The 26,353-nt window shown below is 40.3% G+C and overlaps 1 protein-coding gene across 7 annotated transcripts in view; it reads left to right on the top strand.

Moving 5' to 3' along the window:
• BTRC (beta-transducin repeat containing E3 ubiquitin protein ligase) overlaps positions 1 to 26,353 on the top strand; it is a 144,598-nt gene that overhangs the window by 60,025 nt on the left and 58,220 nt on the right. For 4 of the 7 annotated variants that reach the window (XM_080402397.1, XM_080402398.1, XM_080402400.1 and 1 more), the window contains 2 exons: positions 10,470 to 10,547; positions 23,003 to 23,092. In XM_080402397.1, coding sequence (XP_080258523.1) covers positions 10,470 to 10,547; positions 23,003 to 23,092 — 168 coding nt within the window. The remainder of the gene's footprint in view (positions 1 to 10,469; positions 10,548 to 23,002; positions 23,093 to 26,353) is intronic. The other 3 variants (XM_080402399.1, XM_080402403.1, XM_080402402.1) reach the window with 2 other exon arrangements.

Genomic DNA, 26,353 nt, shown 5'->3' with positions numbered 1-26,353 from the left:
TTAAGTACATTTTGTTTTCCTGGCCCCTCTTCACCAAGAAGTTAACTAAAACAGATATGTTGTAGGTTTAATAAGCCATTTATGTTGTAGCAAAAAGCTGCAAATAGTGGATCTCAATAGGCAGTGATCTAGAGCTGTATAATTTTCTATAGGAACAAAAATGTTTGTTTAGCCCCAAGGTATCTGAAGGCAAGAGACTATATATGCCTTTATCTTCCCTTCTTTGATTGCTTGACTACCCACCCCATTTGATGGTCTCCATAGCAGGTACAAGTCTTCTTCCTCACCCGGCAGAATGAGATGTGCGATAACATTTTGTAACTCCTTGCTCTAGTTCAAGAAAATGGTGTTTCGGAGTTGGAATTATTTTGTAATAGCAGAACCTAATAGTGAGCTTTTAAATGGAAATGTTACAGGAGGGGCTGTTGTGTTACCACGTTCAAATGTCGTCTAGCCAAATCAGGGGGACCCAGGCGTTTGTTTCTTGGGAGGCAGCTGTTAAAAGTCTGCAGTGCTTGCTAGCTGAATGTTATAATGTGTGGTGCCTAATTTGTGATTTTTCCATTCTTTTATTAGAAGATTCTAAAATTTGTTTTGTTTGATGTCATGGAAGGTTGCGACATGTTTAGATTTGCACTTTTTTTTTTTTTTTCTTTTTGGTATCTGCAATGAGGTTTTTCAATAGCACTGTATGGAAGTAAACACAACATATATTGGAAATTAACTAAATTTGTCCCATAGTCCAGTGGTAGATGATGCTTCCTGTAAGGAAAGCTGGAAAAAGCTCTGAGGCCTGCCTGTGTGGACAAATTACTACTGTGAGGCACATTGGGGAGGTGGAGCTGTGTCACCCAAATATATGGTAACTCTGTAGGTACTTCGAACCTGTTTTAGATTGAAAACCAAGTTGCCTGGGCTGCAGGATCACCTGGCTTACATTGTCTGAGGCATAAAGATACTGGTGCCTCTACGTACTGTGTTGTAGAAAACGTGCTGCAATCTAACACTGCAGTGAGATCACAGAGTGGCCATTTCTTTAAACAAGCGGCCTGCTTTCATTTGCTGTTTTGAGGAGGAACCATGCCTAAACAGTCAACACAGTGTGGGGGATAGAATTTGGGGTTTCTTCCCCCATGCTGTCACTTTGACTTTAGGCAGGCAACTTCTGCTTCATGCCTTTGTTTTGTATCTCCTTCTCCCTTATCCTGCAGTGAAAGATAGGAAGGAAAATACAAGGAAAGCAGAAAAGTACAGTGAGATGAGGACAGTGTGGTTGAATTAGGTGTTCGGGAATGAGAAAGCCATGGGCTCTAAGGAAGGGGTGTGACGAGAAGTGGAGGTCTTTTTGTCTGCTTGACAGGAAAGCTTGGAATGAGAGGTTTTTTTGGAAAAAATAAAATCAAAATATTAAGTGTAGGGATGGGAAGGGACGGAGTTTTATAGTGAGACCAGTGAGATGGCATTGGTCCTTTGAGGAAAGTAGTTACAAAAAGCTAGAAAATGCTTCAAGGACATGAAATCTGTAGCAAAACTAGCCAATTTTACAACCCATTTCTCAGAGCACTTACAGCTCCTATGCAGATGAAGCTGTAATAAATATTATACAAAGAAAGTTAATCTGTATCTAGAGAATTTTAATAAATAAAAAGTTTTTAAAAACTCCCTGGATCCGTTGGCTCTTGCTAATTCTTTGTTAGTGCTAGAAATATGTTTTTGACATCTTTTTTGGATGTTAGCTTATGTTCAGAGCCTGTAAAAGCTGACTTTGTGCTTCCCTCCGTCCCCCTGGGGAAAAAATAAAAACATCTTATTCAAGCATATAACAGCTCTGATAAAAGCAAAGATTCGTGGGTGGGGGAGGGAAGAATCCTGCAAAATGTGAATTAGTGAATAGTTTCAAACTTTAGTACTTTAACATTCTGGGATGAGTGTTGAAAATGCGTTTTTGTGGAAGGAATGTAGCAAAATGAAAGCAACAAAGAATTGAGAGCCAAGCCTTGATTGATTCTGTTTCTCTCTAAAAGACTTCTGTTGCATGTGAAATCCCTCTTCCTGAAGTATTCTACAATTTTACAGTTCTGCAGTCTGGCAGAGAAATTTAGCTCAGCTGAAACTGGTTAAAAAAGAATTTGTGCATGAATTTAAAAGATTGGAGAAATCATTAAAGTTGTCCTGAAGAATAGAAAGGTGAGCAGATATGCAGGATCAGTCACTAGTAAGAGACAAACCAAAGCACAGCGATAAGGAGATTCAGAAAGAGTCCTGACACCAGTCTTATATAAATGGCCTGGTTGGATATTTGGAAGTATGCTCATATTATGTGTATTATAAGGTTAATTGGGTGTTTTCATCCATGCTTTTGGGGAATATGTGCTTTCTGTTCCTTAAAAAGATGTAGATAGCTTTGAACTACTATAAAATCTTGAAGTACAAGATGTACGCCATAAAATCATGCATAGAAAGTGCTAGCTATAAAAGCATATGTATACCTGTGAAGGTGCTGATCAATTTGTGCTATTTAGGAAAAGAAATTCTGAAACAGACCTGGCTGTGAAAAAATGCAAATAATAAAATTCAGCTAGAGGTCCTTGAGGCTTCTTAAGCTCTAACCTTATTATGAGGAATGGGGAAGTCGAACTGCCTAATGCAGATGTCTGTGAGTTACAAAAATAACCAGATGTCCTGATTAGCAGAAGCAAATGTTCTTCCCTTAATCCACGTGAAATTATATTCAAAGGCTCTCCGGATGTAATGCTTGTGTAAATAAGGCACCAACAAACACTGGAATAGAAAGGGCCATTGGCCAGCTAGCTTGCAAGGCTTGAAAGCTTGAATATTAAAAACAAATTTACCACTGCTGACTCTCTTAAATTCACAGAACAGAAATGTTAAGCAGGCCTGCTTCCCAGGGAACGTGGAAAGACTGCTCTCATTAGCCATATTCTCTCTCTTTCCCTCCCCTCCCCCCGCCCCCCCCATCTCTCTCCCACTCTCTTTTAAGAAATGTGTATGAAGTGAAGCTAGCTTTTAAAAATCTCCCTAAATAGCTTGTTCCCAGGATCTGGATTTCTGTTTATTTTTTAACTAAAACTAGACTCATGCTTTTCAAAATGTGACTGTTCATCAGATCTTTGATATTTGTGCTGGCTTTTGGTATTTTAACATTAAATTGAATTTACTGTTCTTCTAGTAATGTTGAGACTCCCCACACCCTTAAATTACCCTTTAATAAGTTAAATAACTTGATAACTCTTCTCGATGTCATGAAGTTGCATTATCAAGTTGCATTGCTTTGAAAAGTGTGTATTTTTCTAATGATCGCTTTGAATGAAAAATAAGGAAAAATACAGAGGATCCATTCTACAGGTGTAAAAACCAGAATCTTGTCCTGGTTTTCAGCTGCAAAAAAGGTTGAAGCTTTTGTTATCGTGATCATGCATTAACACAGATGCAGACCAAACTAGGACTTGTGTGAACATGCGTGTGTGCGTCTGGTCGGAGGGGCGGTGCTGTACTTCTCCATTTTCACTGCTTGTCAGAGCTTCAGTTTTAAGAATTTAGGTTATACTAGGTATATGAGCTGCTCAGGCATGAACTTGAACTTCATTTCTTTAGTCACCTCACAAACGTTCAGGGTGGGGATAGAGAGGTCTCTATCATGGGGAATTTATAAACAGAGGAAAAAAAGCCAGGATTCTGTGCAGATACCAAAATAATAGTTATGTAAACATGATGCATATGTGCATACCGGTCTGCAAAGCAGGCACTGAACTGGAAGACCAGTTTAGTTTATTCCCTTTCCTTTTCCAGTATCAGTCATTGGAAGACAGGCTGCAGTTTCTTTCCCCTGTCTGTCCGTCATTCTGATGCTTAGCCATAAACCCCTTACAAAAGTACCATTTAACTTCAAACTTGTAAGAGCTGGGAAACTTGTCTGTGCCTTCATTCTGGGCTGAAGTCACCCCCTTGTGCCTACACATTGCAATTTATGGTGTTCTCTAAAAGGATCTAATCTTGGTGAATGTTCAGAGCAGCAAATGCCAACCAGGAATGGGGTCTGATACTTATCTCTGCATTTTCATTGCTGTGGATCTCCCTGTGTGTTACAGCTGTCATTTTTGTTTTATCTACCAAACAGGCAGAGAATTGACTTCAAACTTGCAGCTTTCATACTTGTTTTTCTTAAAGAACATTACTGATGTTAAGGACAGCTTTTATATGTTGTAGTGACTGGCCAAATAAGCATGAATTTGAATGCTTCAGGCCTCAAAATAGGAGAAAAAGGAGACACTATCCTTAAATGTTTTTACTTGGTGTTAGACCCATTTTTTATTTTAAACGGTAATACTGCTGACATTGGCTATGCCAGGATTCATCCTAGCACTGTTTGAAATGGCTGAGATATTTATAAACTGACAGACAGCATTTATAAAATCAGGATGCTGACAGTCCCTTAACGGTAACAATGGGCTTGGACTCATCTATCACTTACAAAGGTTATTGGAAAGGGAACGTAAGGCTTATATGTGCCTCTAGTCTTAGACTGGCACTTATTTCCACACATCTCTCTCTCTCTTTTTTCTCTTTTTTTTTTTCCTTCTTCCTCCACCCCCCTCCCCTTTTCAGTCCATTCTGGCTGACATGGACATTAGAGAATTGCAGCTAATTTCTCCATACCTTTACGCAATGATTCCTTGTCCGGTTTTCTGCAAGAAATTGATGCAAACTAGAAGACAACTAACTTTGTAGCATTTTAGGGCAATACCTCCTCCCTCCTAAGTCCCCCTCTCTAAACCAGGGAGGTGTCCTGGTTGCTGCGCAGGCTGCTGGCTTGAATTGGGAATGATGAACAGTGTGCATTGACTGACAGACTTAACCTGGGGCTGGGCAGGGGTTAAACAGGCCTTCTGCTTCTTTTTCATATAGCACCAGTCTGCAGGCAGAATGCTGATGTACCTACTTTATTCAGCGGCTCCCTCTTGGTTGAGGCAGTACCCCTCTGCCCTTGGTGAGGAGGACCAAGCGCAGCACAGGGACACTTCAAGAAACAAGAAAGAGGATGTCAGTTATTTTCAAGCTCTGATAAAATGCTGCATTCACTGAGTACACCTAGAAGCTTGAGGGTCAGATCGTATCAACAGTTTGCACTGGGAAAGGGGAAATGCGCTGAAATAATGTGCTAAAGCATCTATTTTAATGCGGCAACAGAAATACTGAGACAGCTACATCTGGCATCCAGTTTGCCCTTGAAACATTTACTCTACTGTAACTGTTTGGACACTGTGTTCCCACTGTATTATTTGCTTAGAGACCTGAAATACCCAAGTAGATTTCCTACGTGTGGTTGGATCTGCTGATACCACTAAAAACACACCCTGCCCAGGCTTGTGTTCAAACTGATGTATACGCATGCAATGGCTAGAGCAAGACTTGATTGGCTTGAGGGCGTCTATTTATCAGGGAACTCGATTAAAATACAGACTGCACATGACACCAAATTTGTAATCATTTTTCCACAGCAAGCAAGCATTTTCTGTATTGGATGCAGGTGTTTAAAGGAATAGTGTGTTTTAAGGGCCAGTGCAGCACAAATTCTGGCCTTTGGGATAGTGACAAGTGTTTTGCCTGCATAAACAATATATTATTTTTTTACCCCCCCTGAGGTCCACACACACCTAGCCTCCCTCAAGCTCATCATCTCTGTCAGGTTAATCAATAGGCACCGTATGGCAGAGGGTCAGTAATCAGTGTCATCGTGCCTTTAAATCGTGTTGAAAATTTGCTTAAAGCCTGGGCCAATTAACATCGAGATGATGAATGGATGGGTAGATGGGAAGAGCCTGGCGCTCAGGGGCTTTGTGAGAAGGAGATGCTCAGCTGTTGAGCAGCAGACACCAGCGAATAAAATCAGCCATTCATGTGAGCTCAGTCCACCCACTCTTAATGATAATGTCAATCTAGCAAAATATATACACATTGGAGTTGTCATGAGTTCATAAATCAAAGGAGTTTGTCAAAGGCATTCAGATTAACGAGGCAGCAGCAATAACAAGTCAAATTTGCATAGAGAATTGCCCGAATCTCAGTAAATTATGATCCTGTTTTTCATTTGATTATTTGCTAATGTCTCAAGAGGGAGAATGATTATATTAGCATGCAAAATCTACTCCAGAAGTAGAAATCTGAGGTATAGCAGACCAGCACATGATGACAATTAATCAGTTTCTGCATACTAGCATAAATGTGCAAGGCCCAGAAATGAACTCCTTTTTTTATTATTATTTCTCCTTGCTACTGATCCAAATGGTTCAGCTTGACAGAGACTTTATATTGCTTTAACAGTGTTCTGAATTGTGCCTGCAGGCAAGACATAGTTATGCAGCTATAACCAACCTATCCATCTGCCAACCAGATTGGAATTCTCCTATCCAAGGCTTCCATTAACCCCCACTGACAGCTCCAAACAGGATTAAGAATTTGAAAGCATAAAAAATACTTGTGCTCTTCACATAGACACACGCTTCTCCCCCACCCCCACGTCTCCACACTTGGAAAAAGGCTGTGCCTGTACTCTTTTATAATTAGTGCAGGGCAGAACAGCACCGAAGAAAGCGTCCCCCAGTTGGCAGGGCTTTGATTTCCACCACGATGAGCAAGGCGGTACTAAAGGTAGCTCTGCCCAATTGGTAGTCCCTGGGAGTGTATTTCTCTGTGTATTATCTCTCATTCCCAGCAGTGTTTTGCTGGGCTGTGTACACAAAATACTGCATGTCATCGCCTGTCAAACGCTTCAGTCTGGGGATTTCATCTGCTTTGTAGCATGTTGTGTTTAGTGGTGGAGTAGGCTTCATGGGGAGAGTTAAGTAGTAATAATTTCATAGTGGTCTTTAAGACATCCTGCCATGGAGTTATATTCTCTTAATTACAGGCTGAAGTTTTACATGCAAATCAGATTTGAAAGGATTTCATTACAGACAGTAGCCATTTTAGGAGGAGTGGGCTATGGAGGGCAGAGCCCCTTTACAGGAACTCCCTGCTAGAGAGAAATCATGAAGGTTACAAGAACTGTGAGCTTGGGTTTCCAGGCTTCTCTTCCCAACACTTCCACTGTCATTGTGTGACCTTGGGCGAATAAAAAAATGTATTTTACCTGTCTGTGGAAAGGCCGGGGCGGGGGAGTATTTCTCTCACCAACATTGATCAAATTGTGCTTTGGAGACTTCAGCGCTTCTCCTCTTATTTTGCTTGTACTTGTTCAGTAGGAGAGACCCCTGCACAAACACTTTTGGCTAGTCTGGCTTTAGTCTATGAAGGAAGATTTATAGGATTTAAAAATGTTCCCCGATGGAAGGGAGTTTGTATGGCTTTTCAGCTTTCTGTATGCACTGGTTTTCTTCGCTTCTTTCACCCTAACGAATTCCTTCGTTCCTCTACTACACATCAAGTACAGTCGCTGCAGATCTTTTAATATTCCCAGTGAGTACACCCAACTTACCGTCTGGATACCAAATGCTTCTTTCCAGGTCCGTGCCCAAGACGTGTGTTTCAGTAACCACGAGAGGGTGCTCAGAGCGGTTCCTCCCTTTGTCTGCCTCTCTTGTGGCGGAGAGCATGACTGAAGTCCTGCTGAAGCAAACCTTATTCTGACCTCGCACATGTTTATCCCTCCTCCCACCTTGTTCAGCAAGGAGAAATATATAGATGTACCGTTTCAGTCGATTACGTTATGCTCTTCCCATGGCCGTGGCTAAGTGTTGCCCTATCAAGTGAAATTCACTTCCATGCAGCTACAGTTAGTCCTGAAATACACAGGGTCTTGTACCTGCACCTGGATTGATAGGTTTCCTATTCCTGAGAAATGAGCGGGAGTTATAAACATCTGTGCTTTTTCTTAAGTGTAATGCTTTCCAGTCATTCTGTCTTCACCAAGCGTAACTTACTTGCCGACAAAAGTGCATGAGCAGCGCTCCTCTTTAATAGTCTGCTATCGGAGCTGCTGTGTTGGTGCTGTAGAATGGTGAGACGCCAAGCTGTGAACCACCATATGCACTTGGCAGTCTTTGTCTGGTCTTTGTTCAGCCAACCTCTTAGCCTTGCCACCTATAAAGATAATGAATGCAAAATGGTCCTCTGCTTGCTCTTAAAATTAGATGCTCAGCTTAAAGAAAAAGTAGATAACTTGATGCTTTACAGTAACTAGAAATTTCAAAATAAGGGCTGACAGTTCAGCAGCACTGATTTTCCTGCTTTTGGGGATGTGTTTTGAGGGGGGGATCCTTAATGGCTTTGAAAAGTGAGAAGAATGCAAGATTTCACTGGTGTGGAAAGATTATTTGGAAGGGGAAATTGTTTTGGCACTTATTGTAGAGAAGGGGGTGGATGCTGAAAAAGCATCCAGAAACAGTAAACCTCCTCACCACCCAGCCCCCCCCCCCCCCCCAATGCATTTCCTGGAAGAGTATAGTAACTCACCTCAGATTATTACATTTCTTGCACTTGATCTTTGTCTCCAAAGCACAGAAATTAAATCCTTACTTGAATTAACTACTTACTAAACTGTATTTCATGAGCAGAAAAGAGCAGCTTTAATGTCTGACCTTTCTTTTTGGAGATAGGTGATTCTAGCTTGTACATGTTTACGATCACAGTCCTTTCTAAGCTGGATTTAATGTAATAACTTGGTCCTGGCTGAGACCTCATGTGAAAACTTTTAAAAGCTGGCTTCTTACAGCAATTTATCAGGCCTGTTTAGGATTGATTTCCATTACAAAACCCTGGTTACGGCATCCCAGATGTCATAGTTCTTTGCAAGTTCTATACCTTGTTTAAAAAACCAAAAATCCAAAATCACTGGTTGGTCTGCAAGCCTTGATTTACGCAGAGTCCTCCTGACGAGTTTATGATATCCCAAGTGGGATATTTTGTTGTTTTGTTCCCCCCTGCCTGTTGTGCGCTGTTTCTCAGCGAACAGCTTCTAACTCTGCCCTACGTCCTGGCAGTACCTTTTCTTCCCCTTCACCAGACCAGCAAACCTGAGCTGCCTAGATGGTGCCTGATCACGCAGCACTGCGGTAGGCACGCGAGCACGCTACTCTTCTGATGGCTTCCCACAGCCTGTTTGCTTTCTGCTAGCCTTGCTGTGCCACGCTGGCTGTTTGTAGGGCCCAGCTCCTCCTCTGCCAACAGATGCCACTTCTGTCTCCTGAGGTGTTGGGCTGGAAGCTGGCTCTGTGAGAAGCCAGGCAGAGCAGTGTTCAGCGAAGGACAGGTTATTTGCTGGACGAGGCGGGAGAGGTACAGAATGCAAACTTCTGCCTTTAATATACACACTCCTGAGCTCGTCTGTAAGGAACTGGAAAACCACCCCTTTTCCTGGCAGAGCCCTCCCTAAGCAATTTTTCTGTATCTCTTTAAAACCTGTTTAGTTGCTCACTACTGAATGCGTGGGAATGTGGCCTCAGGCTATGAATACTGTGGTGATCAAACTGATTTTAGATGTGTGTGTGGGATTCCCCCAAAGCTGGCTGTCATTACTGTCAACACAGTGGCTGAACTAGTACAAAGGAATGCTGTCTTCCAGAGTAGCTGACTTTGGCGGAGAGGACAGGATTCTCCCCACATGCCCAGCAGTTTTTAACCAAATGTTTGCTTACAGACTGTGCGTGTCTTGAGATTACTGTAGCAGGTCTTTAAAGCAAGTAATAATTGGTTTTAATCATGAGGTTAACAGGACAAAAGTCTTCTGGTGGTCTTTCTTAGTCATGCTTGAAAAGCCCTCATATTTCTTCTTGTCCACCTTCTCTTATCTTACCGATGCTCTCTTCTTGGAGGTGGCAGCTTAAGTTTTGGAACATCAGTCTTTCTAGAAATTGTACATGTATGTAGAGTCAGAGGGCAGAAGTGAAAAGCATAGCCATAATACCATATACTACTTCCACAATTGTTATTTAAGGATCTCCTGACAACCTCTTTCACCAGACTTTAGTTCTACCATAATTTCTCAATGATTTTTGGCAGCCAGGCAGCCTTAGTGCAATTAATAGTTGTTAGACAGACTAAAAGCATGGGGATGCAGAGAACAACAGTTATACCCATTAACAACTCTTTATTTTCAACAGGTTTCACTGTTTTAAATAGTTATTCTGGGGTGTTCAGGAGCACTGGTGTTGCCATGCTGATCCAGCCACCATTTCAGCATTTCAAAGTGACCATTATTGGTAGTTTCAGAATAAATCCCCCAAAGCACAGGCTTCTTCAATAGATACCTGCACAGTGCTGCATTGTTGTGTTGAGGAGGAGAAATTCTTTCTCTGCCATAACAAGCTGTTTGGCTTAAAAGTACAAGTTAGCCTCCAGTATATGTATGTGTGAAATACTACAGCCTGTGTAGTACAAATATTTTGTTTCTTTTCTCCTTGTAGAGTAATATTAGGGATAAGAACTGAATTAAAGCTTACTTTCTTTCACAGAATTCCTCTGAGAGAGAAGACTGTAATAATGATGAGCCCCCTAGGAAGATCATTCCAGAGAAGAATTCACTTAGACAGGTATGTGATCAGTCTCTTTAAAAATGCAATAAAACTTTCTAGCTATTTGAATCCTTAAATGATTCTGGAAGCTGAAGTCTGCTTTGTGCTCGTGGAAATCCTTTCTTTTCTCCTTTGAAGTCTGAACAAGTCAAATTGTACCTGTGAAAATCAGACACAGAGATGTGGCTTTCAGGAGAGTTTAAGGACTCTTTCTAAAGAAATCTAGACTTCTGTTTATTGCAGTCAACTGTGACTCTCTAGTTTTACCTTTCTCTAGTTTTACCTTTCTCCAGCTGGTGTTCAACAAGACCTCTTCAGCCTTTCCTTCTGTAATTGTTCTTGTCTTGTTTGTAGTATATTTTGCCTTGCTGCAGATCAAGTCTCAGAGTGTTCTACAACAATTAAGCTTTTTATTGCCCTTGAAGGTAAATTTTCTTGGAGGTGATGTCCAGGTTAATAACCTGAAAAATGACCTGTTCTTGTTTCTTCTACACTCTTACAAAATACTAATGGGTAGAAAGGAGAAAGGGTGGTCTGATAAAACATAATCTCTTTGCCTTTTATATACAGTAAGGCAAATTTTGTAACAGTTTAAAAGAATCACTTTTTTAAATCCCCATGCTTAACAAAGGGAGTCTGGCTTGTGATTTCTGGGGGATTTAAGTTGGATTTAGTAACTTCAGATCCTTTTTCACCTTGCTCTTTCTCCCCACTGCAACCTTCAGGCAGCAGAAGTAAAAATACATATTGACCTCAGCTGCCCAAGGTTGCTGCTTGGTGTATTAGAGTAAAACCTTGATGAATGTGACTTTTGATGAACTTTCATCAAAACCTTGATGAATACCCCAGGCCACACATTGCAACAGCTAAAGAATTGGCACACTTCCTTCTGCATCTCAGGCAAAGGAATAGGGTGATACTACACTGCCCCGTTGCCTTATTTCCCAGAGAAATTGTTGGTCAGAACCATAGTAAAGGAAGAAATGTCTTTGGGACGTTTTGGGTTTGGGTGCTCAGAGTTGTTATTTTAGGGGTGCTGGGGCAGCGGGGGTGTTCTGTGTGTTTGGTTTTTGTTGTTTTGGTGTTTTTTTTTTTAATACGGTGTTATGTTAGACGTGTTTGATTTTGTGGAAGTAGGTGTCATGTGAAGGACTACATATGTCTAAGACCAGGTCCATCTAGCAGGGGTAGTCCATGTAAGTCTTTCAGACAAGAAGCAATATGCTAGGATAATGAGTGAGGTCCCAGATATTGCTGAGGAAGATTGCCTTGTAGAATTGGTTAAATATGTTATATCAAACTTTAAATGTTTCTGTCATTCGGCAACCAACAAGAAGAGCTAGAGGAAGAGGGCAAAGCTATGAGGTGTGTACCGTGTATCTTCAGGATAGCCAGCAAGGTCCCCAGCACACCAGAAAACTTTTTTCTTCATCTTAAGAGTTATTGATGGCAAGCCTTCAAGTTAAAGAAGAAAAGGTGTATGTCTTTTCTCCAAGAAAACGTTCATAGTAGGAGATACTAAGTCAAAATGAACAGGAGTTACCTGTTTTATGTGCCTTCTCATTGCACTGAGTCCTTCCTCATGATTGTGAAACAAGCAGTGTTGTACAGATGAAGAAGCTACAGTTTCTAAACTGTGGCCAGGGAAAAGCTGTCTTTCCCACAGGCCCACAATTCATCACAACCAAAATGACTGTATATCAAGAATACATGTAAAAACCCACTTGTCTTGACCAAACATTTCATATTGGAACACGGACATTGTTTATGTTGAAGATGGTTAGCTGTGTTTCAGGATATTGTTGAGCTTTTGTATCAGAGTCCATCTTTGTGTTCAGTCCTTACAGTGACAGGTGCAGGACAAAATCCTTGCGTCTTCTGATTGCTATTTTGGGGCCTTTTGCATTGAGAACAATGTTTCTGGATAAGTTCAAGATGTAGTCTTAGTCTTAAAGCAAGTGCTCTTGTCTAGATCATAGGAGGTGGTTGACTGTGATTTAGTGCCTATTATAAAGGTATTTTGGTTCTTTACATAGGCATAAATAAAGCTGTCTAAGCGTTTTGGAACCTCAGTTTGCTCCTGTTCACTATTAGTGATGGGCAAGAAGCAGTGGGGGTATTTCCAACTCTAGTTGCAGAAATCAGACACATTTGCAGTCATGTGCTTATACACTCAATGAATAGAGTGATACTTGCTTGAAAGATTGGCATCTCATACAGGAGGTATGCACAATGGCTATCCTGTCTTACATCTATACATACTTTGTAAAACCAAAAAGATCTGACCTGCAAATGCTGTCAAAGCAATAATACACAAAAAGTGCTTTCTGCCTTAGTGGAAAGATGCAATTTGATAAGTACTGAGTGGACAGTTTTGTATTTTCTGTCCCTCCCTGAAGACATCAGTGTTAAAATGTCATTATTGGGGAACAATGACCTACGTGCATAGAGGAATTGAATGTGTGTATGTGGTAGGGGAGAAGTCTGTTTACTTAAATGGTTTTTCCAGTGAAGGTGTCCACATATTTAGTACTTTTTGATTAGTTTAAGAAAATTAATGAGATGTATCAGACCAGGGGAAATATGATGTCTTGACATGTTTAGTTGCTAACAAGTTTAAGTAAAGGTGCATTACCTTTTCTTGCCTTGTGTGCAGTGCTGATATGCAGCCTTAGCCATACGTATTTTCTCAGGTGGGTATGTGGAGCAGACATACCAGAAAGTGGAAGACAGTAAGGAGGTGTAATGATTACTTAAACATCTGAAGTTGTAAGCAGGGGCTGATGACACCCATTGCTCAGTGCTAGGGACCTCTTAATAGGAGAAATATCATTCTTCTATTGATTAAAATGGGTTTTGGGGAAGGGTGTCTTCCAAAGTCCTAACAAGTGGAGCTGTGTCCTTGGCGTGCTGGAAGTGAGAGGCACGGCCACTCTTAGGTGCATGAGGGGCAGCAAGGCAGAAGGGATATGTCAGCATCTCAGCAAGTCAGAGATGAGATTAGCACTGGGAAAGGAAAGACAAAAAGGCAATGAACTTGACACTATTAGTTGGAACAGTGAAAAGATCTAAGCTATCATAGCTTCGAAGGATGCAGGCATTCTTGTTGAGTGCTTGATCTGACAAAATTAAATTTTGAAGGGGTAAACTGAAAATCGTAGCATGAAAACAGACTTCAGAAAAAAACAATGACAAGTGGCAAAAGTTTTTGGCAACTTTATTTAAGCTAACAAACGAATTTTCACACTGCAAAGTTATAAATTAATTTTAATAGGCTGATCCAGATGGTCCATTTGGAAAATGGATAGCTTGATCTGTTGAAAATTAAACTAAATTTATCTCTCTCATACTTCAAACTGAAGTAAGCGTGAGAAGAGTGCCCATTAAGTCCAGCTCATACAGATGGACCGGCAGGTCACACATGGGACTAATCTGATTCATTTTAAAAATAAATGCATGAGTTATTGAATCAGGTTCCTGTTTCAAGCCCTGTGTGTGTGTGTCTGTGTGTGTGTGCCGCCCTTTCAAAGGGACTCGCAAATGCTTCAGTGCCTTTTTAACCTGTGTGTTTCCATTTTAATTCAACTTCCTTGCCAAAAAGCATAATTAGTTTTCAGTGCCTATCATTTAGCGTTAGACCCAAACACTAGATTGATTAGGTCAGACATTTGTTATTTTAAGGGCTATGTCTCCATTCTTCATTTATGAAGAACATGAGCTCAATAGTCTTGGGGAGAGAGCTGGCCTTTAGAAACTGGAAAGGGGAAGCTCTCTGGGGGCCCCTCCAGCCTTTTAGCTCCTGGGTGTTTTTAACAGAGCCATGAATGCAGATTTGTAAATTTATTGCAGTGCCATCTGGTTTTTTTGCAGGAACCGTATTATTGTTGGCTCGTATCTGTCTATTGTGGTGGTCACTCCCTGGGAGCTTGCCCTCATAGTCCTAAGGAAAGTGATGAATAGTGGGGGTCAACATGAATAGGTCACAGGGCAGCTGTCCAGGGCTGCCCTGAACTTGATTACCCCGCTGGTTTTTTAAAGAAGATGGGCACAATGCAGGTTGTTCAAAACCCTCCCTCTCTTCTCTTTGGTGCAGCAATAATGAAAGTGCCTTTTGCTGCTGTGGTTTGTCTGTGGGTGAAGGTGCCTTGTGGGGAAATGCTGGCAGCAGCAAGGCTGCCACACTGTACCTCCTGCAAACCTCACGTTGGACTCTGCTGTCTTTCTCAAAGCTTCCAGATGGAAGTCCGGGGGGAGAAAAATCCCTGTCTGTTACCCCATTCAAACAGGCCCCTTAGCATTTTCAAGAATTTTTCCTCTTACTGTTTTGGCACAGAATATTATCTCAATTCACTCTTACAAATTTGAGATCATTTTGTGAAATTACGTGTAGCACCTAAAACATGCTCTCAGAGCTATTTCAGAGTTAAAATAGGCACAGTCTGATCTTAAGAGTTTAAGGCCAATACTCAAGCAAGCGCTAAGAAGCAGAAAGCAACTAAAGAAGGTAGAGCTAAGGAAAGACAAAAGGTAGCAACTTTCAACTGTTTACTTCCAGCTGGTAGCCTCATCCCTCAGCTTAGGGCTCCTTTCCAGGCATATTTTTCTTCTCCAGAAGTATCTCTGCTGTACAGAGTTGAAGCCCTCTTTTTAGCTAGTGAGCAAGATTACACAGTGGGCTGGGAGTGAGGATCCTTCAGCTCCCTCCCTCCCTCCAGGGAAGATGCTGCAGTTCAAATTTGCCTTCTGTTGGAGAGCTGGCTGAGGCAGGACGTACCCAGGACGTACCTGGTGTATAAAGTTATCCTGGTTACCTTACCTTTCATGCTATTAACGCTTGCTAGTAAGGAGTTGCTGGTTGAAAAGCCTGAAATTTCTAGAAGTATATCCTTAGTCTTTTAAGATGATTCTTTCTGTTTAATGCTGTTTTATTTATTCTCAGGCAACCACAAAAAATATTTTCCATTCCTCTGTGACACTTAATGCATGTTAAAAAGGTAGCCAAGGCGTGTTGTGCTGAAGCCGAAGTTACAATGGGAATGCTGCCTTGTGGCGGAAAGGCCACTGGGCTCTTTCAGCATTAGTGCTAATAGGAATCTGTCACCCCGCCGCATTGCTGCATTCCTCTGTAATTGAGTAAATTGCAAGTGTTGTCTGCTCCCCCTGCCCTTTGTGTCCATGTCCACTTACCATCCGAAGAACGTGGGCAGTGATAAATAAAGCGCTGAACAGGGCTCTCAACTCTTTGAAAGCAGCATGTTGCCAGCCCCCTAGTTATATTTCTTTAAGTGTTTATGTTTTTCTGTATTCTTTCTCTTGTGTGGCTGGAACCCTGGGGATCCAAAGCCATGAGAGAGGCCAAGAAGCTAACAAAAGTAGCTGTCCCCTTGTTAGCTTGTTCCTTTCTTCTTTAAAAAACAAGATGAAAACCATCTGGCTCAGGGCATTACATTTTCCTCCCCCGTGCACCTCTATAGATGAAGAGTTTCACCTGCAGTGAGGGTTTACATTGATTAGGGAGGGAGCAGTAATTCAAGCCTCCATCCACTTCAGTGGTACTTTGCAGTCTTTAAAGGTGCTGACCCATTGAGTTAAACTGTCAAGGGAGGATAAAAAAGGATCTTCATCCCGGGAGGTAACAGCTGCCAGGTTTTCAACACCTTGCGCGCTGCTGGAAAAATGTCACAAATTGTCAATGGAAAGAAAAATCACTTGGCTGCCATCTTCCCTTAATGACGTGCCTTATAAAATGAAAGATTTAAGGGTTTAAAAATCAGCAAGTAGCTGTCAGGAAAAAAAAAATCCTGAGGGATTTTGAACAATGGGTCCAACAAGATGTATCCTGAAAGACTGCAAATAATGCATCCAAGTTGGAATAACCAGATCTGATTGGGATGACCATGGTTATGTTTGCACAGTGGGACAAGAGGGAAGTGAAAGCAGCAGCAACAGCACAGAAGTCTAACATTGACATGTTGTATTAAAAAAAGAGGAAAAAAAAAAAAAGAAGAAAAAAAAAAGTCGCCTGATTCATAAGCCAGTGAACTGAGAGAAGACATACTGTATTTCTGCTCTTTTGAGGACAATTTGTTTTCAAGCAGCTACCAGATGGCTAAATACCACGACATTTCCTTTTCCTTTTTTTTTTTCTTCTTTTCTTTAACAAGAGATCTAGTTCTTCTTGCTCTTTGTTTTTGTTTGTTTTAATGCTTTTACATTGCTGAACCCCATGGTGTTTAGGCATTGTGGCATACTCTTTTTTTCCCCATTGTTTTGTTTTGGTTTTTTTGTTTTCTCCCCTGTGCATTGATGGATGAGGAAAAAAGATCTTCAGCTTTAATGTAATTTCAGATAACAGGCAGATTGGAGTAAGGCTTTTTGTTTGTATTGTCTTGAGGTTTTTTGTTTTAGAGGCCCTTTTTTTTCCCCCTGTTTGTTTTAGGTAAGTCATTTTAATTGTACTGAGTAATTAGAAGGTACACACAGCCAAGGGAGCTTTGTTATGGTAATTGCTCAAGAAAACCCACTCCCCAACTACCATTGCCATGTGTTGAGACACGTCTTCCCTCTAGTGGCAATATTAAGGACTCTGGCTTTCACAGTCGGCAAGGTGTAATTGCAATATGACAAACTGTGCTTTAGGGAAAATCCTGTAAATGATCTAGTTTTTTGTTTGGCTAGTCTTTATTTTGTCTTACAGCTTTCCATGGAGACTACCTTTCCCAGTGCTGGGCTAGGGGTAGCAAAAATTTTGTCTTAGGAAAATAATTGTGGCGAATCCTGGGTAATGTCTTACAGCTTGACTTAATTCTAGTCTTCTTTTTAATTACCTGTTTATAAAAACGTTTTTAAATTTGTTGAGATTACTTAATTCTTTCGGAAGAAGCACCTCATTTGAAATAAATAAATAAATTGCATTTATTTTAAATAGTCCATGTGAAAGACCTTTGAAGGGTAATTAACGCAAGTCTCGTAAGACTCTAAGTAAGATGAAAGCGATCTTTCCAAATCTGCTGGAGTGATTTGTTTATATAACTTCCCACTTCTGCTGAATTCTTCTGAGTCTAATAACTTTTTTTTTCTAACCATTTGGCAATTTGTGCTTAGCTACAAAAGCCCTTGTTCAAAAAGAACAGTTTAATAATCTTTTTGCTGAAAATGACTTGAAGGGAGGGTATGGGTTTTGTCTTTTTGCTGTGTTTTTATTAGGGTTATCTTTCTCTGATAAATCATGTAATTATTAACTATTGGGGGGGAAATCTTATTGAACTCCTGGGTTGCAGCTTCTATTGTGAAGTGGAGTTTTGTGCAGAGACTGGGGATTCTTGGAATAAATGGCCAAAGAAATAGATTTCAGTTGGTATGAAAGCTGTGCACACACTCACACTCACACCCTTCTGCCTGGGGTTTGAGGCTTCAGGTTGGTGTTCAGTGTTTGTCCAGAGCTGTGCAGACAAGAGCAGAAATGCTTATGTGTTTGTATCAAAAAGCAGGATCATACTTCCTTTAAAAACATAACCAAAGACACTTACAAAATGAGATCAGATACAGCTCTATCTTTAGTGAACCATAGTCTAGCGTCTCTGTGGCATTTTAAGCCTTTGGCTGAGAGTGAATACAGCTTTGTGGTTCCCCTGATTCTGACATGATTTGGTGTTCCCATATATTTGTAGGTTTCTATTTTTTTTTTTTCATTAGAGCTTGTTTTGCTATAGGGCTGCTTAACACTGTTCTCAAACGGCTTTTGCAAGGTTAAAGGAATGCAGCTTGGTAACAAGTTTGTGTCATTTTAAATATATACCTCCCAGTAAATAAGGAGGAGCCTTGCAATCAATCCCTTTTAGTGTGTTATATGTTTCACCTGACAACTAAACCCTCTATTGATTAACCATTACTTTGTTAGATAATCTCGTGTCATTGAAGCCACCGTAAAAATTAAACTCTTTAAAATGTTTTACCCTAGCAGCAGTGCGAAAATTGAAAACTTGTTCAGAATTACAGCCAGCTTCCACAAAGAGGGTAGTTTCCAACAAACTGGCTTATGTTTGCATGCTTTACATGCCATATAAAAACATATTAAAGCACTCCAACGTAAAGCTATCTGCTTGTGGCATTGAACGAGGCTACCATTTCAGACTGCTTTTCCTTGGTGAAGAAACCTTTTGTTTTGATGAAAGGTGAGGAGAAACTTGAACAGTTCTGGTGCAGATCAGATAGATTTGTAAAAGGGTTGAGCTTTAAAGGTGAGCTTGAGAAATTTGCTTTTCTGATGCTTGGTTCTGGTTTTCATTTTCTTGGTTTTCTTCCAGGTTAGTCAGTGTTCCCATAGGCACTGGAGCAAATGAAAGGACATACTCTTGATATTGCAGTGTAACATGGGACACCATTGAATGTTTCACCTAAAATGTAGGGCTCTGCATTATTATTACTTGATACGACATTAATTCTGCTTTCAGTTAGGTCTGTTCACTAGTAACTGTTACTGTACGAACACAAATATGACAATATCAGATGAAATCAAATATCCATGTCCAGTGGTAGGTAACTCGTGTCTCATAGTAGCCAGTAACTGCTGCCCACAGAGAAACATGAGAAGGCAACCATACAGTACTACCTTCACAATATATTCTCCCAGCTTCTTCTGACTTGATTTCATGAGCCAGATGCAGCTTCTTTGCAACATTATCAATACGTTTCCATTGAGACCTATTAAGTAGAGTGACATTAACCGTTTTTTTCCCCTTAAACTTCTAGGGAGAAAAAGTCTGTCTTCTGCATTTTTGCTTTAAACCTTTTAAAAAGGTACTGTAGAACATGCACATGAATTTTCTTTACCCTTTTTATTCATCCCACAAGGCTTATGATGTGTTCTTCTGTAAGAATATGAAAATAAGAAGTTTGTAACATTGCAAATGTAGTAATGGATGTTGAACTGAAGATCACTATACATTTTATTCTCAAATCTGCATCCTTATTTGAATCAGTTATACGTACTCCTTTTGAGAGTATGTGTAACTAATACTATTGAGAAACAAATTGCTGCTGAAGGACTAAATGGTTGTTTGGTAATCTGGCTCTTATGCAGATCTTTAAGTAATAAAATTACTGTGTAGATGTTGATACTCACAGTAAAAGCATGTTCTTCTCTCCTTCCTGTGGCTGAAAGGTTTGGGAAGGAGGAATTTGAATTGGCATGTTTTCAAAGGGCAGACAGGTACTGATAGTGCGGGAATGCCCAGGTCAGTCAGACCCAGCGCCTGCTCATCCAGTGTCGACCCCAGCACTGTCAGTGGAAGATGCTGTTGAATGAGAGCGACTGGGTCTGGCCTCTCTCTGTGCTTGGTTTCCTCCTTCTGCATCATCTCCTGTTTTTACACTAGGGCTGTCTGGTGGATACCTCTGCTGAGTACTCTGTGGACATGCTGTCCATGGGTTTGTGTAATCCCTTTTTGCACTTGGTGATGTTGTTTCTCTCCGCAGTGTCCTGGGACAGCAAGCTCCAGAATTTCACTGCCTGCTGTGTGAAGAAGTGTTTCATTTTATCTGCTTTAAATTTATTTATATACTAGTTCCATCAAGTGTCACTAGTCCCTAGTATCATGGGATTAGATGAACAAGTTATGTTGGCAGTTCAGTTGATGCTGTTCATGCTTAGATGTAATGTGTGGATGAAAGTAATAAAAATTAAGCAATACATTGGAATAATTTTTTTGTATATACATTCTGACATGTGCACAACTTTTGAACAGTTGCTTAGTGAGCTTCCTTCCTTCTCAGAAAGTTGTAGGGGTTTTAGATGTAGCATTTAGTATTTCACATTGTGTTTTGATTGCCTGCTCTTTCCCATTTGTAAATGTGAGAGGAAAGCCTGTTGTAAGCCCAGCTTTTAAAGCGCTGGCTTGCTACCCAGGTGTGTGCATACCTGTCTTGGGAGGAGAAAGGCTAACTAGATATGAGTTCAGTTCATGGAGCCACAGGCTTCCTTGTTACTTTCAGTAAATGTTTTTGTGGCTGAGCTTTTCATCTGCAAAGTGGAGTTAGTAGTGGCTTTCTTCAAGAGCTCCTCATAAAATTTACAGTTGTGCAGAAATACTGCTAGTGGAATTTTAGGAAATGCAAATGAAAGAAATCATATGTTTATGATAAATGCGTTAGATTATACAAATACTGAATAAAGAATCTTATCAACTCTTCATGTTTTTTCACCTTTGGAATCTGCTTGAATTTAACTAACACGATGCTTATAAATTGAAGGTTGCATGGTATTGTCTGAATGTCAGTGCAAAGCAGATGGTGTCAGCTTTCTGTCCACCAGTTGGGCTGCCACTAAGCCACAATTTATAGTATTTTATGTCATTCTGATCTTTTTCTGAGGAGAAAGTTCTGTGCATACCAGAATGATGGTTTTATGATGTTGGCAAATATTTGCAGGAGACTAAATTGAGTCCATCAGATTTCTGTTTGCTTGTGGCCTAATCCCAGTTTGAATCTGAACCTCCCCTGCTGAAAGATGCACTCTGTTCATTTGCACAACGCTTTGAAAGGATTCATGTGTTTGAATTTTTCAGTTTCTCCTTCTGGATCCAGTCAGAAATTGCTAGCTGGCTGCTAGTCACAGCAGATATCAACATTATGACCTGTAAGGAGAGCTGCTGGAGCCAGGATATTCTGCATTCCTGTCTGTCACTGGTTAGAGCTCACTGAGAAATAAAACACGAACTACTAAAGCGATGAAGATAGGGCTTCTGTGCTTCACTTTGTTTCTATTTCATGGTGAACTTTACAGGAGGTCTGTAAAGAAGTAAGGTGGAAAGGACTGTGATTTCCTGAATTTCCCCAAGAGGTTCTGTACTATGCTGGACCAGTACAGATACAGCTGAGCCAGTATATTGATTTGGTGTGGTGGGCAGTAAAGAGTTCCCAACAGTTGGTGCTTACTATCTTACTCCTGAGCTGGAGACTGTTAGGAACACTGGATTTGTGGATGTATTTCCTATTGCTCAGCAAACCCCCCTTTTAATCTCTTTGCATTCTTGCCTCTGATGTCCTTTGCAGTATGTTCCTCTGCTGGTTTGTGCATTGCTACTGACTATATATATCTTGTGCAGAGTCAGGCCTATGGCAAGAGGGCAAAAAAGGGAGATTGTTTATTGGTGCTGAGGGAATCTGGCTCTGATGACGTAGCTTTGGAGCAGAGGGAGAGGTTTAAGAGCCCTTAGCATGCCAGCGTTGCCTGCAGGTTTTGTAACCTATGGCGGGTTTTGGGTTGAATTAATTTCAAACCAAACAAATAGAAATCCGTAGCAAGCTCTGAAAGAATCTTCGGAGATTGCCAGCAAATATTACAAAGACAACTGACAGGCAGTTCGTTGCAAATCTTTTTGCGTCCTCCCCTTGAGGCAATCTTAAAAATATCTTGAATGTTAGTACGTTTTACTTAGTGCTCTTGGAAATGTCTTTGTAGCAAGTTTAATTTCATTCTCTTTCAACATGCTTCTTGGGTTTTCCCCATACAACTATTTGAGGTAGCACCATCTTCTCGGTGGTCCATTTACTACTCTTAAAAAAACCAAGTTTGTGCTTACTGTTGGGCTGCCACTTTTGCTTGGGAGCAGTTTTCTGTAAACGGTGACAGGTGCTGGGGTGTTAATCCAATATTGGAGTTCTTAGGTGCTACTATACAACTACTACTAGCAAATGTGAGCTTAATCAAGTAGTAATTAAAAAGGCGTTGAAAGTGTGTGTGTGGATCCTCTGTTAGAAACTCATGAATTCTTCAGGCATCTTAGTTTAAATAATCAAATCAACCAAAGTGTCACTTTAAGCACACTTTGTAAGTACAGTTCATATGCTGCCCTTCAAAAAGTGAGAGACTGAGTAATGGGTTCTGCAAAGACTCCAAAGTGTGCAGCCCCAGCTGAGGGTCCCCTGGGCAGGGCAGTGTATGAGTTAAAGAAAAAAAAAGGCATCTTACTTTAAAAGAAAAAGCTTTCAAAAATGTTCCAAAATACAATAAGCGAGATGTGGTCTGCCTTTGTTTCTTTCTGAGTGTAAACTTCATACTGTCCCCATGTATTTTTACCTGATAAAGACAGGGGACGCTTATTAACGTTTGACTTATGCTATGATAACTAGTGTGTAGAAATTGCCTTGCTGGAGTTGTTCAGGTATACAACGTTTTGTGAAAGACTGAACAACTGAGATCAGATATTTTTTTCCTTTTTCAATGGAAAATAAGAGAAAAAATCTTTCTTTTAATTTGTATCTCAGAACTATAAAATTGTACATCTCTTCTCAGAGGATGTGCATACCCTGAACATAGGCTTTTGCTGTAAAATAGTTTATTTTGGTTTGAAACGTTTACACCTTAGGAAAAAGGAAATGTAGAAGAGTTGTCGTGGGTTCCTGTGCCAAAAATGTGGTGCCTGAAAGAAAATTGTGTTCTTCTATTCATAACCATTTTAATCTTTCTGCAGACCTACAACAGCTGTGCCAGACTGTGCTTAAACCAGGAAACAGTATGTCTAGGAAGCACTGCTATGAAGACTGAAAATTGTGTGGCCAAAGTAAGTAAGAGAATGGCTTTGGTTTTGAGGGTTTTTTAGCAGATTGTTCTTTGTTAATCAAAGAAAAGTTCTTGTTAAAAATTACAGTTAGGAAAAAAATAAATTAATCAGCAAGTATTTTGGGTAGACTTTTCTGTCTTCAGTGTAGAGATTTCAGACTTGCTGTTTTTCTCTGTTTGAAATGATTACTTGAGTCCTGAGCTATCTAGGATTGAAGGGTTCATTCTGCTATACAAGTAATAGGCTTTTCCAGTGGGATGACCTCTGCCTGCCATGTAATTAGCTGTGCCAACTTCAAATGATAAATGTCCAGATACATGCTAAAATACTGCATGAGAGCTCTTTGTGTCATGGTTCCCTTTCCTAGCTACCAGAGGGGAGGTGCAAAAAGAAACACCTTTCATTAAAATACTTTGAATTTAAGGGAAGAGGAGGAGGGAGATACTGCAGTCAGAATGGTAAGAAAATGGATATATTAGCCCATCAGAGAAAAGTCATTCCTGGAGAATTGTAGTAAATGTGATTGGAAAAGATGAGGTGCCATTAGCCACCTTCATTTCTTAAAATTCAACCTAACCGGAGTAAAACAATATACATGCAGGGCTGTTTGTGAATGAAAACATTTGAACCGTGATGCAGTATGTATAGAAAGGCTGTGTGAAGGATGCGTTTAGCCTTGTGTAAGCTTCGTATTTCCACTGAAAGGAAGTTCAGAATGGGCATGCAGGACAGATCAGTGTGTGCAGCCATCTGTTACTGAAACCAGCTGGCATTTTGTTGCTCTTCTCTCACCACAAACCTGACCACTCAAAAGCCTGTTTTCTCTTTCAGTTATTTATTCCTTGATCTATCTTGAAGTTGTTTTTTTTTTTTGTGGGTGTTTGTTCTGTTTGTTTTCATACTTTGAATGGTTGTTAAAGGTGCCTTGTCCCTTCGGGGGCCACTTTTGTATTGACTTTTAAGATAATTTTCCAGCTAAATCTTTGCTGGGATTTTGCTGGTGAAATTTGGATGTCCCATTACTTTTAATTCCTTTCAGGGAATTGGCCATCATAAAAGTTTTGTCATGGTGCTTGCAAGTGGCTTAGCGGTCATAAACTGTGCTTGACGTGCCAGGTTACTTTCCGCTGGAGAAGCACTTCTGAGAGAAGCTACTAATCTTGGTACAAAGTGCTAGTATTTAATAGCAACACCTCCATTCTTAACTTAGATGACTGGTTATTGCGCACTGCTTCCTAAGGTGCTTTATGAAACAAAGTAGGTGAAGCTCTTTAGGGAAGGCACCAGAGCAGGTCTGACTTAATGATATCATCGTACAGCATTATTCCGATGCCATGAAGCAGCTCACAGCAAGCTAACTAGAATAAACCCATTCAACCCCATCTGCTTTTTAGCATCTTGTTTGACCTGATCGTCTTACTAAGGAGCAAGGATGTGCAAGAACTACGGCTAATTTAAGTGATGCCTCTCTTAAATGACATACCTTTTAACATCCTAATGCCTTAAATGGTAAGGTCTCCTAAAATTATGTTTTCAGTGGGTTTGTGGTAAAAGGTGTCAGTAGGCCTGAAGACAGGAACAGCAAGTCTTGTTTCATGTTGTTGAGGATGAATTTGAACCATCACCCTGGAGAAAAATCATACGTTTTTTTAAGTATTGTGTCTCTATATGCTGTAAGACAACATATATATGCATGCTCTAAGACAATTTGCCATCACAAATATATATATGAAAAAACGTGAATACATGCATATATGTACACACACATACATGTATATTTTTGCGTGTGTGTATGAAAACATAAGGACTTTTCTGGCAGTATAATTCCTCTAGTGCTAGCTTGCCTGGCTGTTGTACTCCTTTCTTTTGCCTTCCTAGCAATAAACCAAAATGAGATCAGTTCTAAGAAGGCTTGTCTTTCAAATTCCAGAAGTGTTGAAGCATTTATAAATCCAGTTAGCTAAATGCAGATGGCTCAGTGATGGCATAGGCGAATGGCACAACTGTTAAATGTTCCCTAGGTGAAGGGCTTAAATGGGATTTAAGGAGTTCAGAGGCCTTCTCCTAGTCTTGTACATATGGCGAGTTTTATCCTCCATGATTGATGTGTCTTACAGCCTTGGACTTTAAAATGTTTTGTCAAGAGGGTGAGTACTGGAAAGTATAGCTGTGGGTTTCTTCATCTGCAGCACTTCTCCAAAAGTGTTGTAGGGTTTTCAATATTTTGTATTTATATTTTTTATTTTAAACTGGCAGTGAAAGATAAAATGGATTGCTTTGGAGATCGTGATTTACCTTTTATGATTCTGCAGTGCAGTATCAGCTCTGACTGGGAACCACAGTCAGCATTATCACATACTTGTCAGACATGTCAGTCAGTCTGCAGGAGAAGCATCTTTCTCTTTTTCTGAAAACAGAATTTCTGGTTCTGCACCTACTTGCAAAAAAGAAAATTGTGCTCTGTTAAGACTGTATTAATGCCATTTACTGATTGTGTGCCTGATGTTTCTAAAGTTTCTTCACAAAATGACATGCAGTTTCCTTTGAGGCAATGTACATCTTTTTTCAGACTGAAGCACTGTCCATCCATCAAACTCTCTTGTGAACAAGTGCTTCTGTACGGGACATCCAGGTGTAAATTACCAACCTAACAACTGGCATTCTTTCTAAAATGGAGGGAAAAGAAGTTTATAATAAACAGATAAGCATTTTTAAGTACAGAAAGTAGCATGGGGCCACTGTCTTTTTGACCACTCAAGGAAGTCTGTGTTTTTTAGGAAACCTTGTCTGCCAGGTTTTCTATACAGTGTCACATTGCTGGTACAGTCAGGTGCTCAGTGGCTTTTGCAAACCAATGGATTATCTAGTTTTATTTAGACATTTAAAAATAAAAGTAGAATATTATGCTCTGTTTAATCTTTGCATATTGTTCTTAGGCTGGCTTTTCTGGTATTTGTCCTCTGAAACTCCATTGGTGGGACTTGGGCACATTTAGGCGGAAGCAAGTAAGAGCAGTAGAAATTATTTCAATGGGGTGTGCATATTTTGACTGAAGAGGTGGGATCTTAAATTGAATATTATATGTTGTCATGCAAAGGTGTCACCTCTGTGATCTTGTATCATCAGTACTCTTCTATCCTCAGAATTTTTTCTGTAATCTCTTGGCATCTTTTTGCCAGTTGTCTTTGAGTGACCAACAAGTCTGATGTATATTTAACCTGATGTATTTTAAAAGGAAATGCAATCTCTAACTGTGTTTTT

The sequence above is a fragment of the Falco punctatus genome (genome assembly GCF_963210335.1).
Source record: "Falco punctatus genome assembly, chromosome: 9".
In the NCBI taxonomy this organism is placed as follows: Eukaryota; Metazoa; Chordata; class Aves; order Falconiformes; family Falconidae; genus Falco; species Falco punctatus.
This window is presented reverse-complemented; position numbering and strand designations above follow the sequence as displayed.